This window comes from Geospiza fortis, unplaced genomic scaffold, assembly GCF_000277835.1.
Source record: "Geospiza fortis unplaced genomic scaffold, GeoFor_1.0 scaffold112, whole genome shotgun sequence".
NCBI lineage: Eukaryota > Metazoa > Chordata > Aves > Passeriformes > Thraupidae > Geospiza > Geospiza fortis.
Genome location: NW_005054298.1, coordinates 25,144,196 through 25,165,754, shown reverse-complemented (window position 1 = coordinate 25,165,754; position 21,559 = coordinate 25,144,196). Strand labels below are relative to the sequence as shown.

The 21,559-nt window shown below is 35.8% G+C and overlaps 1 protein-coding gene across 3 annotated transcripts in view; it reads right to left on the bottom strand.

The window, feature by feature from the left end:
- The window catches only part of FAM126B (family with sequence similarity 126 member B), a 103,767-nt gene that overhangs the window by 14,554 nt on the left and 67,654 nt on the right, over window positions 1–21,559 (bottom strand). For 2 of the 3 annotated variants that reach the window (XM_014307450.2, XM_031056154.1), the window contains exons 2-10: window positions 16,564–16,666; window positions 15,593–15,671; window positions 14,402–14,503; window positions 8,490–8,669; window positions 6,855–6,935; window positions 6,110–6,225; window positions 5,248–5,343; window positions 4,266–4,382; window positions 3,494–3,581 (exon numbers count right to left, since the gene is read on the bottom strand). In XM_014307450.2, coding sequence (XP_014162925.1) covers window positions 3,494–3,581; window positions 4,266–4,382; window positions 5,248–5,343; window positions 6,110–6,225; window positions 6,855–6,935; window positions 8,490–8,669; window positions 14,402–14,503; window positions 15,593–15,643 — 831 coding nt within the window. In that variant the 5' untranslated portion in view covers window positions 15,644–15,671; window positions 16,564–16,666. Of the gene's footprint in view, window positions 1–3,493; window positions 3,582–4,265; window positions 4,383–5,247; window positions 5,344–6,109; window positions 6,226–6,854; window positions 6,936–8,489; window positions 8,670–14,401; window positions 14,504–15,592; window positions 15,672–16,558; window positions 16,667–21,559 lie in introns of all 3 variants that reach the window. The other variant, XM_005415941.2, reaches the window with a different exon arrangement.

Here is a 21,559-nt window from a genome sequence, read left to right as displayed (position 1 = left end):
TGTCAATAAAACTAAGTCACAGCTCAAGCCAATGCAAACAGCTAGTGGCCTTGTGCACAGGGGGACAGGGCTGATTTCCACCACACCTTTCCCCACAATATTCCCCATTCCTCCCTAAAAACAAGCCAAACAGAACCTAACCAAGAGGATTAGACTGCAGGTACTTGCAAGATTTATTTAAGGGGAAAAAAATTGCAACCTAAGCAATGAACATCAAGTTATTAAAATACAATTAAAATAGGTTTAATAAAGATGAGTGCAATAGCCTATAATAAAGTCAGAAGTTATGTTTTGCAGCTTTGAGGAGAACAAGTGACTTCTTTTGACTTTGATGTTTTAATTGCTTCTTTGAGTTTCCCATAAAATGCCTTTGGGATTAGAGGTTTACTTTAAAAAAAGACAAAACCAGCTTTCAGTAATGTCTCTTTACAAGTAAATTGTTCAAAAAAAGTGAACTTGTGTACCAGCTCCAGAAAAGCAAACTGGTTCTCTATGGCATGTACAATATTCAACAGTAACAAAGTTGATCCACACAAAGTGTTACTTAAAGCTTCAAAATCCCCCCAAAACCACAACCCATAAAATGAACACACCTTGATTTTCCAAAATCTTCTACTCACTGGAGCTGCTACCTTTTTTGAATAGATACCCTTGTCAGTATACCCAAAAAATCTAAAAATTCATAGCAAAAGACTTCTGCACCATGACAAGAATCGTGACAGAGCATTTCTGCTTGTTGAACCTTTTAACAGCCGGCCCTTTCTAGCAGCACAAACTGTGCTTCTGGGGACTGAGGAAAACCATATGGAGATAAAAATCAATGCAACAGTAAATCTCTGAAACAATCTAAACAACCAGTCTGAATGAGTCACAGTCCTTGTCTGACAAAAACACCCTCAAAACCACGATCTTTCGGGATGCACAAACACTTGCTCACGATGTCTAATCCAGCCCTGAAAGGCAGGAAAACAAACACACAGCACAATTCAGACCTGGCAAGCCAAGTCTGCAGCTATCAATGACAAAGGAAGGCTGGTGGCAGGCCAGATATCCACTCTTGCCTACCAGAAAGGAGCTCTAAGGAAAGAACATTCAGTAAGAGCAGTAAGTGCATCAATAAAATACATTGGATAAAGCTGCTGTCACAATAGGGACTTGCTGATCCATGGTTCCTGTGCCCTGGACTTGGAGAACCTGTGCGTCTGTGCTCTGAAGACTGGGATTTCTGTCTGAAAAACATGCAGAACGCTTTGTTCAGAGGAAAAGACTGACTGGAAGCGGTTCTCGCCAGGTCCAAGGTGCTACTAATTCTGACACCTGGTGATTAGTTTGGCTCTGTAGAAACTCTCAGGTTTCCAGTACCCAGTGTAAATACTTTTCTTAAGCCAGAAAAGGCTTTTCACTTGTGTTAATTCCTACCCTTTCCACTGCACTCTCTGTATAATAGTGATTGATAGAAGACCACTTCTACATTACAGATATTTCACAGCTTTCTGATGCTGTTTGTCCACTTGGGTTTTGTTAAAGCTTAGGTTTTTTTTTTTCTACAGGCAATAAAACCCTAAGTAAATAAGAGCACAGATCTACTAAATGGTCAAAAATGTTTCTCCAAGAAACAAACACAGAGATCATGATGTTCCTCATTTTAATGATGACTGATGGTATTCCCATAATTACACAAATAGGTACTTGAAAACAGATATCTAAAAATAATCCTAATGTGGGGGTTTGCCTTAATATCAGATAGACTTCAAAGAATTTGCTGCTCTTAGGAAATCCTAGGCAGAAGCTGAACTTAGCAACTTTCCTGTGAAGCTTCCCAGATGATACTTATTTGGCACTAGTAGTTTTAGGTTTAAAATACAGAATTTTATACTGCTGCTAAATTATACACGTCTCCTGAAGAATGCAAGGAGAGCAAAGGGCTCCAATCTTTGAAAATGTCAAATTGCTTGAATATACAGTATTTGGGAAAAGACAAGCAGGTAATTTTTTTAATAAAATGGACAATTTCTTCAAGCTACTTTTAAAAAATTGTTAGTAAAACAAGACAGGAAGCAGGCAACGATCAGAGTATTAAAAAAAAAAACAAACACCTCCCTGAATAGGCCTGCATGCATATTCAGGAAAAACCTGACAACCAGGAACAGGTAAAAATTGGTGATATCATGACGTCACGAAACAATGGGATAGAGCAGCAATAGGAGCTTTAGGAAAAAAAAAAAAAAAGACATTCTAGAAGATTCTTACAACTGGAAGTAATCTCTAAGGACAAACTGATTAAAAATGAACAATGAAAACTAAAAATTGTCATATCATCAAGTTCCAGATCCTCCTACACACTTTTCAAATGTAGTATTTTGATAGGATGGCCCAATTCAGCAGGTTCAATATTTAATTTAAAACTTTCAATCTGATGGAGTGATGAGTCATTTCCAAAAGGAACCAACTATTATAATAATTCAATGGATAGCAGGCATTTTAAATGCAGCAGTATCAGAAAGCCTGTAGATAAATTGTACAGCCAATATTAATACCTTTGGAGAATAATTTTATGCAATTTCATTCAGAAAAGAATGATCTCAGATTGCCACATAAAAAGATTTTGCAAATCCGCTCCTTTGTCAGTTATGTAAAAAGCAGTGACATTTTACTGCTGTTAGCTCAGAGGAGGACTAAAGGCTTATAGCCACAATTCTGGTGCCGAAACTGAAACAGCAATCTAATTTACTTTACTCTCCTTAATTTTCCCTCTTCTTTTGATTCACATTCCTATATCTGACAAAAATTTCTCCTTTCTCTCTTTCAACCTACTCATCCTTCTCAATCACATCCACCTGCATCCAGCCCAGTTTCACCACTTTCCCCACTTCTCTTTTTTCATGATTGGAATAGCAAATATGGTGAAAACTGAAGAAATCCCCACTCCAATCAAAACTACTCCATTTTACTGCTGTTCCTCCAAACAAGGTAAAGATTAAGATCTGTGCGACTTTTATCAAACAAAATCTGGCACTGACTCTGGGACTGGAGCTTCTTTTCACTTTCAGCTGTATCCTGCTGTTACTTTCTCTACTTTGTTATCAGTTAAAACCACAGCTTATTCTCAACCCTGATGAAGGTCTAGAAGGAAAGAAAACTCCTTTTTTGCAACCAATGCCCTGTAACATACAACTATTCAGTTAAGCTTCTTTGAACCACTCATCAGTAGCTTCTGTCAAAACAACATAAACATTTTGAGCCAACTATAATATATTAGCAAAATCCTAGCTTTCAGTCTTAATGAGTCCTAGAAGATCCCAACACCCTGGCTTAATACTCAGCAGAAAAAGTATGGTATAAATAGCTATGTTGCAAACACCAGCTGTTAACAAATCACTTGCATTTGATAGTGCAGTGAATGGATACAAAAGCTTTCATTACCAGCCCACTTCAGAAACACATCCATACTCCTCTTAACCAGGCCCATAAATCACAATGGATTGTTTCTTACCAGCAGGGGCTGTGAGTAGAGTTCAAGCTGTGCTCTGTAAATTATGTCCTCCAATACCTCCTGGCCAAGCTCCCACTGACCATTATATCTAAAAAGTAAAGACAGACATTTATCTTCTGCATCTTATGAAAACAAACTTGTCCTTTTTTCTGCCCAAATCCAGCTTTGCACTTCTCAGCTTATGCAGAAAATTCATCAACTGTATGTACACCACAGTGTACACTCACTTCTTTTAGCACTACAAAGTATTTCATTAACTTCTTGGTGTAACCAGAAAGCTCCTCCATGTTCCCTCCAAACAAGACAAAACTGATGCCATAATCAGGACAAACTATAAAAAAATGGGGACAATATGCAAACACTAATGCTACTTAGCAGAACTGAATTTGCTCCAGAAATGTATTTTTGCTATCTCAGATGCTACTGACATTTAAAAGGTCTGCATTTCATCAGTTTATCTTGGCATCCAAGCTCATTATGCTTGTGAATAGAAGGTATCTGTGGCATTGGCAAGGTGGAAAAAACTGAAACCAGAAGCCTAACTCTCTTCAGCAGCTATTGCCAGCCCTTCATCACCTAATTTAGTGCTGACAAAAATATTTTCAAATTATCTGTTGGTTGAGTAAGCAAGTATCGGGAAATACACTAATCGAGTACAAACTTGTGCCATGAATCTAAATATTTTTTTCAATTATAAACCAAGTGGCATTTATATTTTACTTCATGTAAAAGTAGACCTTTCTCTTTAAGTAAGAAAACCCTGTCCACTTACATGGCATAATAGACACCTGTGAGCAGCTGCACCATGAAGTCAGGGTCTAACACCACTCTACCACAGTGTTCCTTCCAGCGTTTCTCATGCTGCCGTGGAAATCCACTCACACACAGCCTAAAAACAACACCATTACAGGAAAGTATTAACTCCACAAAGACTACAAATGTCTTTAAATCACAGAGATTTTAGTTAGTTTCAAATTTATTTTTTAAAATATAAATACACAACACAGAACAGTTGTGTATGTTGCAGTTTTGTAGCAGTGCCTTGATAGGTGGCTCACTGATAGTCCAGTGTTACTCCCATGTAGCCAGCAACTCCACCTGTTTTCCTCAAATCATAACCACCTTCTAAAGAACAGGGTTGGCAAGATGTTCTCCACTACCAGCCAGGAGACTCTTCCTAAAATTCAGTAACTGAAACCAATTTTCTCTACAGGAAACATTTAAGTGGTACAGAAGAGAAGTATGTCACCTCCCATCTAATGAATAATGACAGCATGCAGGTCACCTTATACCTAAAGTCAGGTAACACACATTATAGTCTTGACAACTGCTCTCAGCTGCCTTGTAAGAAATATTTCTTTCTCTTGAAAAAAGGGTCTGTCTTCCCATATACTGCCTACATTAAAACCAGGATAATTTATTATATCCTTATTCCATCAGTTTCCTATCTGAACCTTCATCATAGAAGCAACACATGACCACTGATACATAGCAACTGTGGCACTGTCTCCAAAACAACAGAAATCCCCTGCATATAAAATGTTGTCTTGCTTCTCTACTCAAAAACAGATCTAATTTTCAGATGCAGGAAAATGAAACATATTTGGCAAATTTAGCATAGCCACAACTCAAGTGAAAATGATGGAAGCATACCAAGAACCAATCTATCCCCATCAGAAAGTACTTTTCTTTACTGGATGAATATTTTAAAATCTACATGACCCTGAAGACTACTTCAAAGGCAAGTGTCTCACCTGGAACCCATCGTACAAAGTGACTGGTAAGAAGAAGCAGGCATGTACACAATAGCTGAATTGTAGCACAGCATAAGAAAGCTCAGCACCTCAAACCTGAAAAGAGAAGAGCAAAATCTTACATTGTTTATATTCTTCATATTTCACTGAAATTAAACACAAGAAATCTACAATTCAGCCTCAAAAAGCACCCTACAGGAAGGGGTGTCAGAAGTAAACACACAAATCCTTTAATCCTCTTTCATTATCATTCACTAACTTGAAACAGGCTATCAAAGGTTCACTATAAGCACTTAAATTTATTCTTCTGAAAATCCTGAAAGCCCTTAGCATATGCAGGAACTATGAAGGAAATGAGATACGGCATACTACTTGGACAGCTCTAGATGTGGAAATGTCTGCAATGCATTCAAAATTATTTTATCAGTTTTCCCAGTGCTGTCTTTAGACACAGGGAAAGCTAACAGTCATTAAACAGTGGGGCAATTTCTCTCACTCCTGTTCTGTCTATCCACTTAGCTCCATTCCCTTTTTCCAGCAGAAAAGAGTCACAGCCCCTGATCCAAAGCTGAATTTTGTTACACTTCCAGGAAAAATTGAATAGACAGCCATAAAATGAAAGATATTCTCTGCAGACACAGAAATGACAGAGAAGCTATTCTTCAAAATTAACTAGCAGAAGAACATACAAGGATAGAACAAAGAAAAAGAGAATTATACTCAAGACTACTAAGGCTGTTCTCTAGATTTATTGCCGAGCACTTAATTGCTGAGAAAGGACTGATCACAAAATAGTTTCGTTTTGTTTCAGGACTTGTCTCCCTAGTGAAGCACCTTTAATATCAAGAGTACATCCACCTACCTGTTCTGTGCTGTGAAGGTTTCTCTCTGAGGATGAAGATCACTGTAAACTACTCTGATAAGATCATGCTGACTTAATGCTCCTTCAGTTAAAGCCATGGATCCAATGGTAGAGGGCTACAAGTAGGTGGTGGGAGAAGGAAGGAGGGGGGAGAAGTTAAGTCGCAAGTAAAAATTCCCCAAAAGCATTAAAGCTCCCGACTACCTAAGGCAAAAGACACACTTATCTTGTGATAAGTAAAAATGGAGATTACTCTAGAATACAGAAGATCTAAAAACATTACCTAGTTTCATTGTTATAAAGTGCACACACTTACAAGTAATACAGCAGATGAGAGCAATTTTCAACTTTGATTCTTACATATCCATGTACAGTTTGTCCTAATCACATAGGCCTTTTGTCCAGAAACATTAGTGAAAGAAACACACAACTGCAAGTTCTAACTGAACTAAGGAAGAGTTAGAAGGAAGACTGCTTTTATGCTAACACGTCAGAGGCAAAAAAAAGCAGTTGCAATTACAACATAACTAACTCTGTTAAAAATAGGCAGTCAACAAATATTTTTGAACATTTATATACTTGTTCTTCTACAAATTCTATAGCATTCTATTACACTAGCTGCAAGCTACAGACATTGAAAACTTACTACAAGAAGATGCATCTAAAATGGCCTGTGTCATCAAATGGATCCAGTTTCCATTCCTCTAATAGATCAAATTTTAATTTACCATAGTAGCTCTCTTACCTCATGATATATTGAGGGTTTAGATAATGAAGGGATGGTGAAAGACAAAACTTTGTTATTTCCATCTTTGTCAGCAATTTCCTGCATTAAAAACAAAACCAGAACTCAAACAGAAGTAAGGAGACAGGAGTTGGAATAACTTCCAGCTCTTAGAAGGAATTTAACAAATAAGTTAGATGTCCTGATCTGATAAGACTATTAACACCCCAAGGACTTGGTGCATTTGCAGAATATCAACAATATCAACATACATATTTAACAAGTGGGAAAAGACCTCTATCACAGACTGCTCTGCAGAATCAGTGTGCAACACTTAAAAAAACCCTCAGCACTGGCTCTTTAATCAGTGAGACTAAAGATACTGACACAGAAGGGCTGATGAGTCACTTGCTGACAATGGGTAGTATTTCATAATAAACGCACCACAGAGAAAAGGTGAAATCAAGGGGACTGGCAAAGTCTCCTCAGGAGGAAACACACAGTGTTTTCTTCAAAGGCTTTCAAACTGGTCAGATTTTGTAGTTGCTAGGTTACTACATAAGCAAACCCTGCAGTTTTAAAAGAAAATATACTAGGAGCAATTACATAAGACTACACCAAAAAGGAGTCTAAAATCCTGCCTTTGCACTTTGTACAGCAAATTTCCAAACAATAAGCTCCAGTCATTCCAGTTTATGTAAAAGTTTAGCCCAGGGCAGCTCAGTACTTGTAGCAGGCTTCAAGGATTATAACAGGAGAATGGCTGACAGAATTTGTCAGAACACAGAAGCTTTATTTACCGCTTTCACCTTCTAAGTATTCAGAAAATAACTTCACTCTCAGTCTACATGCAGGAAAATATCAGTTTCATTAAAGAAAAAAAATAATGGAAGCCACTGTTCATTTTGAGGTCTCTTTCTTTCTGAATATGGAGAGAATTGAGAAATTACTGTCCTTAAAAAATATGAATCACCAACATGACTTTCAAATGAACTGCAGAACATTCTAGGAGGAGGAAAGATAAATGTACTACTTCAATCCAATAGACAGCACAAAAAATCCATTTCCAAGCAGTTTCCACGGTTTTTTAAAAACTGCTTTTACATCCAACAGCCAAATTTAATAATTTGCAGTTACTTTTACTTATTCTTAAAACACAGCTCCCCTCAAGACAATTATCTGACTCAAATGGACACATGCATGTATCTGAGCGCTCACATGCAGAGTGGCTTCACCACCAAACTACCCTTAAAAAAGGCATGTTCAAAGTACATGGGAGGGCAGGGGAAGTGACACATCAAGACTGACTAAGCATATGAGCCTGACAATCAAGAAGTCTTATTTTGCAACATTAAGAAGGGCTACCTAATTTCCTTACAAACAGAAGTATATAAAAGTTTGAGAAAGTCCATGAGATGATCCTTTCCAGTGAAAATATTTTTTCCAAAAAAGATAATTTTAAAAAATATATTTTTGCAAATACATCTTTACTAAACCTTCATTACATTATGCTTTTCCCTGTATTAAATACACTTTCCTTTAAGTGTATTTTAGTTTTAAATATGCTTTTCCAATAATCTACTTTATTCCTAGTGGTCAGTGATGCAAAACTTCAGATCAAAGCTCTTCTCAGCCATTGACACTCATCTTACTTACCAGGTTGTAAATGCCAAGCAGCAATGCCTCAATGCAGCCATTGCTTTGCCTATCCCTGCTGGCAGTGAGACGCAGATAAACCCAGATCAGCTCTGGCAGGAACTGCAGCGTGAATCTCTTGAGCCGAACTTCAGAACTCCGATAAAGTTCAAAGAGCTGGTGGCAAACAGGCTCCAGGAGCTGTGGAAAGGCAAAAAAGGTAATCACTTCTTGGTAGGCTTCTCTAATAAGGGCGAGTGAAACAACAAATCTAGGGGCTATATCATAGAGCCACCGCAGTCAGTAAAAATTACATTTCCTGCTGGCAAGTGAATGAATGAATCACACTGGTATCTGCATTCTGCTTAAGGAGATCCATAAGGACAGACATGAGGGGCACTGGCATGCAGGATTTGGACATGTAGCCACTACAGCCACTACCATGTGTGCTTTGTTAAGATTCTTCTCTAGGGCTGTCAGTACAAGATTTATTTTCTGTACAGGTACTAATTTAAGGTGTGTGACAGACGCATAGTTTGAACTCTGTGCATTGTAAAACTTTAGTGCAGTTGTAAGCTCTATGGAAGCACAAAGGTTAAAGATCAGCTGCTAATGACAAGTCCATTGACAGAAATATGAATTCATTTCTTACCTACACCTTTTGAGTCTCAAAATCAATAACTGAGTGTGTTCATTACAATGCAAACTGATATTTTCATTTTGAGTTGCAGTTCAGGTTTCGCTACAAGAATGAAAATAAAGGCCCCTATCCAGTCAGTGTGATAAAAGCATGAGGTAAACTTGCCATTTTAAGAGCCTATAATGCTAAACCAATACCTAAGACTCATCCATGGAACTGTTAGGGAACAGGAACAAAAGCAGGAAGAACCATACTGAACAGTCTCATTCTTTCCCACGACTAATCAAGTCTTTATTACCAAAATCAAAACTTGAGGGGAAAAAAATTTAAAAAATTCTTAAATTTCCATGACAAACTTTTGTAATGTTTGTGACCACTATCTAATATTGTGTTGTACCAAATGTGATGATCTGACATAAGGAAAGTGTTTATGGGATTCACTGCCCAAAAAGACAGAGGCATACATGTAACCTAAGGCATCCATATTCGTATAGAACAGCTACAGAGTCAGAAAACAGAGGCCAGAATCTCAAGTCCTCTTTCCAACAGTACATGCTTCATGCAGCTCTCTTAGACATACAGACATACAGATTAGATAAGGCATATATGACCCTCCTTTCACTCCCAGGCATATGCACCTGGGACTTTCAGAGCATTAGCAGCATATTTCATGGACTTTGATGCATTCTTTTTTCATTAATTTGTCTATTCATCATAATCATAGTATGACAAACTTCCTGTAGAATTGAGAGTCACACTTTTGCTATGCTGCACAAAGATATATTTCTGTGGTTTACTGTGAACCATTCATCCCCTTAAAAAACTTAGAAGTCCCTTGCTAACAGCAGAGGGACCAACATTTCTGCAAGTGAATAGCTGGAATGCTTGATAAATGTGCAATGCCATAAAGCTCTACAAATGTACAATTTCACATACCTATATTTGCGCTTGGATATTTTACACTGGTATATCACAAACATAAAACATAAATTTGACAGAATTATCTATTAAGAGAGCATCACCCAGGAAACAGTTTCATTTCCAACACACAATATTCTGGCCAATGTAGCACACCATATTTAACCACTGATTACGCAAGCCATAACATGACATTTACGTAAAATAAAACTCAGCTGTCAGAGAAATCTCTTCTTAAACAAGGCTCTGGTGTAAGTACCTTGTGTAACAAGGTTCTGATTGACAGACTTCTTACTCTAAGCTACAGGCCAGCGTTTACAACAGAAGCAAAGAGAGACTGTACAAGGAGAGCGAAGAAAGATGACATTGACAAAGCCGATACAGAATGAGAGAAGTCCTGTCATTTAGAACAAATGGATTTTACAAGTCATATAAATCTGTCTATATGCATAGACATCCATATTTATATGCATGTATGGAAAGGCAGATAGATAGAAAGATATAAAATAACCAACCACTTAAGTTTTGGCTTGGGATCTAAATGAAATTAGAAGTCTGGAAAGCTTCTACTAGAATCACTTAAAGGAAAAAATGGTACTGATAGTATATTTATTCCAGTATTTCATACATGTATAGCACTTTATGTTCAAAAGAGGCATAAGTATATCCTTTCTTAATCATTATTTACTTAGTAGAAACTCCTATCTAAAAGTGACAATAATTATTAAAACCAACTGTTACAGTAAATGTTCTAATCCTCAGAAATAGAACTGTATCCTTGCTTTATGAAAGGCCTAACATATTTCAGATGTTCAAATTTAAAAAGTGGTTACTAAGTAGTTTGGACATCACTAAATAAATTTGTAGATTTTTCTTTAAAAGAAAATATGATCAAGAGGAGAACAGAAAGAAGAAAAAGAAACCTCTGAAAACAAACCATGCAAGCATATCTGCAGCGAGATGACAAGTGCAAGAAAAGCTAAAAATATTATCTGAAACCAGATATATACAATGGCAATGCTATAAATAGTACTCGTATTAGATTAGAGATGACAGCAGCCTAAAGCTGTTTCCTATTTGAAATCAGCCAGTCTAATCCAAGTCCCATTAAAAAGAGTGGAAAAGAAAAATTTTTTTAGCTAAGTCAGATGACATTCAACCAGAGCAGTTACTAAGTTTATTCTACCTACATTCAAATGAAAATTTTATAAAATTAGTCTTTTAAGACTAGGGAGACATTCTCCCTAGAAAGATACAAGCAATATCCAGTCAGTGGTGCTGCAAGCATTCAAATTCTCCTTATTTTTAGTAGTTGTCATATTTGTTGCAGAAATGTTTAACAACTGCAATTACTTGGGTAAAAATCTGTGACTACTATAGCACTTCTGGTGTATTCAGAGCTGTAAGAAAAGCTGTAAGCTTTTTCCACAAGAAAAAGCTGCCATCACAAAGATGCTACAACACCAATATTTTCAAAAGTACAACCACCCAGGATTTTCCTATCAAAGTACAGTGTGATAGCCTCCCACCTGGAAACACAAAACTTGACACTCTGAGAAAGAACAAATGTTCTCCTTACATCCTAGTTACCTGGCTTTCCAAAGAGCCGGCTTCTTCCAAGTAATTCTCTGAATAAACATACTGAGAAGACATTGGATAAACAGAGGAAATGGAGTTTTTGTCACCAGTAATGGGTGTATACATGAACTGGCACACATTTTTTAATCCCTAAGATCTTTCAGTCCAAAGATAAAGCAAACTGAGTAGCAGAGAAGTTGGAAGAAAAATCCAAAGTAAAATATCTCTTACAATCCTCTCTTTTTCCTGACAAACAAAATAATTTTAATTATAAGATCTTTCCTATTAGCATAAGCAGCAATAAGCATTAAAAAAAAGACATTTTTACTGGCATAAACATGAAGCGAGTGTCAATGATCTAATTTTCACTCTTCATTTTATACCTCACAGAGATGCAAACCAGTCATGTTTTAAGGAAGATGATGAATAGGCTTCCTTTGGCTTATTTTACAAGTTTTCCAAATCCTAAGAGTCATATCTTGAAGTTAAATATAATGTTTTAGAAAATGAATGACAAATATTGGAAATACTTGCCTTTCTGAAGAATTCAATTGTACAAAATAAAGTGTGCTTACTTTAGAGTTAACTATAACATAATGGGTGAAACCATTTATTATTTCAAGAGTACTGGGCCTGGGCTTGCTTGGCATTGCAAAGGTGATCTCACTCTGTTTCACAGCTGCCCTGAGTTAAACCTAATTAGCACCACATAAATATTCAATGTTTGAATTTCAGTAGTGCAGTAACTTGACATCCATAGAGTATTGTCTACAGCCATAAACCAACCCTAAAAATTATAAAACCATCTGAAAAACAGTACTTCAAAAACACTTTCCTTGTGAATTCCAATATGACACAAAAATCAATATATTATCCAGTTAAATTAGCTGTTTATGAGCAATATCACTCTCTACACTTTTTGCAAATTTCGGCTCCAGTCATCTTTATCTTTATCTTTACAAACGTCAGGGCACTTCCTCAAAGGCAAAGAGCAACAACTGTATTTAACCTGTCAATATGCTTGCCTTCATTTAATAGCTGACAAACAGTAGACACCTGCAAAAGAGAGAAACAGTCTGGTTGTTTGGTTCCTAAATATGCTGATTCCATGTTAAATTAATAATCCTGGTCTTATCAAGATAGAATTATGTGATTCTAGAAAAATTCATGTTTGCCCTAAACAGTTTGCCACTTCCTAGAAGTTTTAAAAATCAGTCAACTTTATGATTAAATTGCACTAAAGAATTAGTTGTCCATCAAGTTTAAGAACCTAGAAAGTGTATTTTTATAATAGTCTACCACATGTACTTAATCTTCATAAGCCATGAATTACCCTTCTAACAAATAATGCCCTATAAAGCATATTTAAAAACCCCTATCAGTAAGAGACAAATATTACTACAGAATTATGTAAAGTAATGAATTCACTTTTGTTATATTCCTCACAAGCAAATAACTTTGGAAGAAGTACAACAAGGAAATACATCCTGCCTTAACAAGTAGAACCTGAAGCTGGACATCTTTGTGTCTAGGATTGTTTATCTTACACGTGGTAGCAGAATCAGGCTGAAAGAGCAACAGCTGTTCCAAAGAGTAGTATTTGACAAGCATCAGTGAGCAGTAACATAAGATCACCCTAAAAAGATTTGCAAATCTGGTTCTTTGCTCTTTAAATAAAATAAATCAAATGCTTATTCTCAAAGCAATGAGAAGCTTTTACATTTTCAGGATTCTACACAAACACAAATACATAGCAGCAATGGTGGCTTCAGGTTGAAGAGAGAATAACAGCAGGTTTTCAGTACAAAGAAAAAGGTCACTATGCAGGTTATTTATAATACTGAAATGAAGCTGACAGCTACGAAGCTTTTTTTTTTAATTGCATGAGCATTATGCAATCTCCTTGAAGCTCAATCAAGCATTCAGCTTTCTAAAACAGCCGAGCTGTACTTGGGAAAATAAAGAACTTCCTTGCTGTGTACACTACTCAGTTAATTTATAAATATATGAGAAGTCACAGATGATACACCAAGTATTTGTAAGCATTTTATCTAAAACAGTTGACACGTCAGAGAATGGTATGCTTGCACAATTTATTCAGAAGTTATTTTTCACACACTTGCCCAGAAATGCTCCTCACAGAAGCCAATGGGTTGGAAAGCGCAGTTTAATGTCACTTGCAAAATGAATTATGTACAAGGGTAAGCTAAGTTTGCATTGTGTCTATTTGCATTTTGGGGGCCTGGTTCTGCTCTTGTTTACAGCAGTGTAAACCAAATTACACAGAAGTGATGCTAGTATAAGCACAAGAATGTCTTGTTATCTTAATGGCATTTAAAAAAATGATTCCATCTTCCACTGCAACAAGCCACCACACAAGAAGCACACTGGTTTTCCTGAGCTTCTGTAAGGCTTACTTTGTCTCTGTTATGACTGAAAGGTGGTTTCTGGGAACTGAAAAAAACCAAATTTAAAAAAAAAAAACAACCAAACTTGAACCTCCCCCCCCCCAAAAAAAACCAACCAAAAAACCCCCAAACCAAAGCACCAAAACCAAGGCATGCCAAATGAAACACAGCAGTCAGCTGTGGCAAGGAGAACCTAGCAGACAGCATAAACAGCATTTTTGGAAGCAGATGAGATTGTGTCTTGCTAGAAAGGCATTAAAGTAACTGTAAAAACAAGAGATTAAACACAGGGATGATATCCAGGTCCTCTCCTTTAGCTTCTCCAGTTTCAGTTGTAGAGGTGAAAGATCCAAGAATGAGAATAAAAATAGGTTTTTTAAATCTCCTACCTCATTGTTTGGGTCTTGAATGACCTTATAAAGAGCTGGTACCAGTGGTTTTTTTCGGTGCAATGTAGCTGCATAGCTGGAAATTTGTGATTCAGGTAATGCCTAAAGAAAAAAAAAAGGTTACCCTGACCAATAAATGCTTCCAAGTGTTCAAGATCTCCACAAAAGAATGAAGTCTCATCTCAACATCCAAGAAAAGTCCTGAAGGTCAGTAAATTTTCAGACTTGTAACGTAACTGTTGAGTACAAGTCCTTCTCCATACAAATAGCATTTGGAAGCACCTAACCACTTTCAGGGTTAAATCCAAAACCAGTTTAGATTCATCTTCCATAAATCATTTGCTCTAGTTTGGTGTGAGGAATCTCTTTCTTGATAGCCTGTATTTAACAGGATCTTTCTGAAGACTTTATCCAATCAACTCAACTTATTTAAGAGGTGTGGAGAGTATAGAATGAGCATGGACTGCCTCAAGTCTTCCCTGAGCAACCATGTTTGTGGATTTTACATCCTTGGAACTTAATCAAACTTCCAACAACAGCACCTAATGAGTAACTCTCGTCAATGATGTGAGGAACTACTAATTCTTAATTTAAATAATAGACTTATTTCTTATCAGTCATGAAATCCTGTTTTCCTGTTTATGCATCATCCTGTATTTCACTCAGCATAATTATCAACATGCAAAATAGCTTAAAAATACTTCAAATTCTTCATGATGAAACAATTAATCTTAGGCAGTTAATGGGAGGAAAAAGTAAAGTATTTTCCTTTCTTTTTTATTTAAAGTCCAAATAAATATATAATAATTATTTTTAAATTTAAAAGTTCCTCAATTGCATATTTGGGCAGCATTATCTCCAGCTGTTAGTTGAATTCTAACAGCTTGATCTACATAAAACACACATTTAAAAGACCACATTGCTATTGCTGTGTTCTGATCTTCAATAATAAACAATGAAAATAATTAGAATTATTAGAATTATGCATTATGAACTATTAGAATTATGCATTACGTATTATGTACCAGCCAACTCGATTACACACACCTTTGGATGCTTGATGAATTATAAGAAATTGAAAGATCAAGTAATAGATCTCTAAAATGTTCATTATTTGATATTAAAAAACCCCTCTACTATGTTTGTGGCACTAGGCCAATGGTTTAGATATCATTAATCTTCCCAGTTCACCTTGAATTCTGACAGCCATTCTTCCACCACACCTCGTTCTGATCCCAGCATTTTCTTACTTCTTTTGCTTCTCTCTTACCTTTAGAAGAAAAAAAAGAAGTTAAATATTAGTTATGGTAGGCAAATTTAGTTTTTTACAATCCTCCCCAATGAAAAGCTGTTAATGGCTTTCCAATAAGATTATACAATACAAAACAATAAAAAAAAAGTTGCATTTTGGACAATCAGTCCCATTATTTAACTGTAATTAATTTAACTGTTTTCTTTGTTTAGTCTAAAATACTGCGCATAAATGGGGAAGGAGGAAAAAGAAGGATTCAGTGCTTCAGGCCAGCTGTCTTTCAGTTGTGTTTTGCAAATTACTTAGGTTCAACAAAATTTATATGTTTGACATACAAGTTACATCATGGAAGTCCTACAATAAATGACCTTTTAATAGCCAGACTAGATGATTGGAATCATCAATTCTCTTCTCAGAACTTACTTGTTTTTGTATTTATTTTGTAACTTATTTGTATTTAAGAACAATCAGTATTTGTTAAATAAAAAGTGAAGTGAAACAAGATAAAAGGCTTCCCAACACATTTTTTTTTTGAGTTAATGTATCATTTTTTCAATGGCCCTTGGCAGGAAATCATTGAGAGAACACCAACTCTCTTGTGGGGCAAGGAACTGCTTCAGATTTCTAAAGCATGCTTAAACATCCTAAAATACAACAAATTCAGAAATAACATTAATTTAAATTCAAGTAACACTTGAGTGACTTATTTCAGTAGAAATAAGAAAAATAATCTGTAAAATAACAGAACTAATTAGATCTCTGCAAACAAAAGTTTACAAAGACATCCTGATGCCATGTCAGAGAGATACATGTATATAATTTAATTTAAAACATCATAGCACATGCTACAGAAGAAGTCGAGTTCTAGTTCACTCTGCCTGGAAAAAAAAACTGCAACATTCAACTTTACCTCTTTAAAGAAGTCAGTTTTCTAAAGGAGGAAGAGGAGAAGGAATGCAGAAATTTTTCAACCTGGGATGCATTTGTCAAGCCTTGAAGTACTGCCCTGTTTTCTAAAAGATAAAAAAACCATATCATGATCACAAAATCTGGAAAAAATATAGTAAAGTAAAACAAGCATTTTTTGGCCTTACATATTAAAGTTTACCAAATCTTCCAAAGTCCACATGAATCCTTCTGCAATAAAGCAATTTGCCATTCAAAAAAAAAAAAAAAAGCTCAGTGTTTTAGCAGGAGGAAGGGAGGAATTGCCTTCATCCAAATAGAAGACTTTTGTCACTTATATAGAAAATCCTTCTGTATTAGTGAGGCACAGTACTTACAAAGAACAGCATAAGATAAAAGAAGAAAGCAATAATTTTATAAAATGTGAACTGAATCCATACCCTGGCTTTGGAGAACATGTAATTCTTAAATTGAATATATTAAAGACTCTCCCATACTATAATTTCTTAGGTACATATTCCTTATGGAGCCAAAATCTCAGTGCTGGCGTGAAAATCAGCCATTAAACTAAAGTTCATCTTTTGCTAAACAATCCCTTCATAGGGAGCTTGAGGAAAACAACACACATAGGAGCGAACTCTAGGTATATTAGTGGTTTTGCCATGCATTGAACTTCAAGCTTCTCTATTTGGGAACTTCTTCCAGTATAAATCAGCTTGAGAACCACAACTGCTGTATCAATACAGAAACAATCCACATCTGGTGTGGCCACAGGCACTGCCAGTTCAGTCTTAGGACAAATTGTCTCTGCCTTCCAAATTATTTGCCTGGATATTAAAGATATTTTTAAGGACTTCTACAAAGAGGCAAGATAGGCAGCTGAGGGACTGCCCCAGCCTCACACACAGATGACTCTCTGGGATTTTCAAATGGCCATCTGGAAAGCACACCTCATGCTTACACTCACTGCCTGGTTTGCTATACCTTTGGGGGGAAAAATACAAATATATCAAACACTGTGTGGGTGTGTCCCTAAAGTAAACTGGTTCAATACATTAAACCCTGTGCATATTTATTCAAGGTTGAAGTAGTCTGAACCAAGAGTATTGAATTTCATTTCCAGAGTGTTCACATCTCTCCCAAAGCAAACAAAATACAGGGAATATAAGAGATTTCTCATGTTTATTTTAAAAACAGTATTATTTTTTTCTACTATGATTCAAAGGTTCATATAGTATATAGGAACCATAAAAAAAAACTAATCAAAAATTTAGTTATTAGTAACAGTAATAATAAAACATATCAAAATATTTTTACATATAGTCTGATGAAGATTTCTTAAATACTGAACAAGTAAGCAAGTTTGAATTCATACTAAAGCATGGAACAGGAAAAGTTATAGTTAGGAATACAGTCACTCAATGTTAAAATCAAATACAAAAAAATCAATTACCAAAAATCTTCCCCATAAAAGCACCTGAAATGATAGTTTAAATGTTTTCTCCTAAACTTACTCATTTGGCATAAATGGGCAGAATATGACACATAAGGCTGTTAAATTAGACCTGGAATCTTTATACGTCAAATTAAAGCTATAATACTCTGTTCTGAAGGAAGTTACAGTCTTGCACTGTGCATCTGTCAATTACAGTTAAGAAACAGAATTTTACCAAGTCAGAGCCCTGTCCTTGATCGTGCTATGCACACAAATCATGGAATCATAGAATCACCTTGACTGGAAAAGACCTTTAAGACCATCGAGTCCAGCCACTGTGCAACACAGCACTGCCAACTCCACCAATACACCACGTCCTTCAGTGTCACATCTACATGAGTTTTTAAATCCCTCCAGGGATGGTGAATTCACCATTCTCAATATTTTTGCCTTTGAAAATACAAAAGTTTATTCCAACAATATACTATTGGAACAATGAAACTTAAAAACTCAGGTAACTCCCCAAGAATTTTTGACTACAATAAAAGAAATAAAAAAAGATCAACTATGCTCAGAGAACTTGTTTTTCACTTACATTTAGAAGAAACACATACTGAACACATTATTATTTACCAGTCTGCATTTAAACCAAGACTAACCAAGATCAATCTGCAACAACAAAATGATTACCCACATAATCTCAGCCAGTATCAGTTGCTACACTATCAACTATAACAGTGGGGATTAGAAAGAAAAAAAAAAGCTACTGATTAGATATTCATAATTGATGATATTTAAGAAGATATGATTATTCAAGTATGTAGAGGGGTTTTTGTTGATGGTTTGTATTTTATCCAGGGTTTTTGTTTGCATGCTTGTTTTAAAGAGGCCAGTAGTTTATACTGGTTTAAACATACATGGGAGAGATTACATTACAGGACATGCACTTCAATATGAGTCCAGTTCTTGGCCATTTTATACTAGACAGCAAAATGCATATAACACAATTTTCACTGCACAATGAATGAAAATATCATGTATTTTTACCTTGAAGGACATGAGAAGAATAATTTGCATTTAACACCAGAACTGTGTCAGCCAAAAGAATAAAGCTTCATGCTACATGATTTCTTCACAGTGCCATTTGTGTAAGAGAACATTATGGATTGACAAGTCTTAAAACAGAAAACTCTATTATCAATTATAGCTCATTCTTCCAAGCTATGTAAACACTCCTCTCATATCTATAATTCATTACTGAGCATGGAAAGAAATGCATTTGAAGAAAGATTTTTCCATACTGTCTCTGTAAAAAAGCAGTGTGGAAAGCATCAAGAATGGATCCTTACTCTGAACTAAACACACTTTCAGTTTCTTTGATTCAGCAAGTGCATAGCTCTGTAAGAAGAGCACCTGTGTTAAACATGATTAAGACCCTGGAAAGCAGAATAGATAGAAGACAACATAGGATGAGGTGGTCAGAAGCACACAGGAAAGAAACTTCCCCACCACACACCCACACTAACGAGACTGGAAAACTCTGGAGGAAGAAAACCAGGCAACATGCTGATAAATGCAGATAACAAAAGCACAATTTGAACTTCTCGTGATGAGCTATTCCTGAGTGCAGAGGTGGAAAAGACTAAATGGAAAAAGACTAGATAATATATTTGATGATGCAATGAAAACATTTGTTCAGGAATGCATCAGTAGCCAGACAATAAATCAAGATGCTTGATCACACAAAGTTATTTAAAGTAAATCTGAAAACATGAAAGTAGAGCATACAAAACTGGTAATATGCTCTTATTTGAAATACTGGCCTACATTTGTTGCAAACAGAAGAAATATGTACATGGCAGAAAAATGTTTAAGAAGCAGTTGAAGACAAGGATTGTGAAAAATAACTTCTAACCTGGATATTGGACTAATTTTTTAAAAACAGAGGAAATAAAGAGTTCCTTGTCTTAGAAGCTCATGGAATTAAGTGGTTGGGAAGGTAGAATGGACTTTTTCTTTAACAGAGTAATAAAAAATAAAATGTTTGAATGCACCAAGATAGAAATCTTAGACAGTTAACAGTATACTGCTTCCCACAATGTAAGTTACCATAAAATATCATGAGGACAACAAGAAGCTATTGTAGATAAACTCTGTAATACCTGTCTTACATAGTTACTTCTGTGGTAGAACAAGAAGAGCAAAGAAGAAAACTTAGTGCTATAAACTAGCACTTCACTGACATGCTCTACAAAAAAATTCTCTTAAAAGCAACTCCTTGCTTTTATATAGGTGTATACAGCTTCATCCAGCTACTCTGAAGTTATATACCAGAAGACATTAAACAGCCACAGTATGGTCTGTTTCCACACTAGACTCTCACACTAATCTAAACCAGCCTTGGAAATGTTCAATTTTGGTGGATAACTTCTTACTTAAAGTATATGCATTGTAATATACATCTCTTATGATAAATATAGTACAGATACCTTTGTGATTTCCCTGTATCCATATACATAAACATATTGTTCTACCAGAATCCTATTTAGTAGACACTTACATAAACTGTCATTTTGGTAAGAACATGAAATAATACACTTAAAAACTATTGTCCTCAACAAATCAGAGCTACAACTACAACTTGCCATTTGAAACGGGTTCAAACATTCTGCCAGAATTCTCTTGGCCATACAGCTCCAGAGTACAGAGAAACAAGGTAAAAACTGACAAAGACAGAAAGAAGCAAAACCTCCTCGGGACAGTTATTAATTTAAATTGTCAGTTCAAGCCTTCTCCTTAATAGAAAGGGCACTCTTCCAACTCTAGTTTTTAGGTAATTTAATTGCAAGCATCAGCAGACAGGCATGCATTCCAACTTTAAAATATAAATGCTGATGTATTCTTTATGTGGGATTTAGGTTGCCAGCCTTATTAGACAAGCCTTAGTCATGCAAAACAACTTGGATAAGACATTACTTCCCTGCCCACTCTGACTCACTAGTAAAAACCACACTGAAAAGCTTTCTTTTTGGATATCAGCAACAAAGAAAGGTATGTGAAAACAATGGGAGAAAGCCTTACCACAGAGAAGTCAAAGATGATTGATAATAGTCTTGTAAACTTTCATGGTACCATACTTGAAGAGTAAAATCCATTTCTTATCAAAAAGGTCACATCAATTTCAGCAGCTGCCAAAAAAGGGGTAAAGAAAAGGTACAGCCCATCTGTTCCAAAAAGCCTCCTCTAAGTCATTTTAAGTTCTAAATTATCTTCTGTGCCTTTTCAAGCACCACAAAAGCTCAGCTGCCAACCTTCTATCTTTTTACCATTCCTACAGTGAAACTACTTTATAGACACAAAATTGCTGAAGACAAACAATTAGGGCAGTGGGAAGGAAAATACAACACTGAAAATAGACACTATATAAGAGTTTAAAAAACTACTTTAAGGCTGATATTTTCACAGTATTACACAGAGTAGTTGTAGAAAACTACAGAAGTCAGGTTACTCTACAGCGAAAAATTTAAGTGCCTCATAGAGGCAAATAAGCAGAACCTGAATTAAA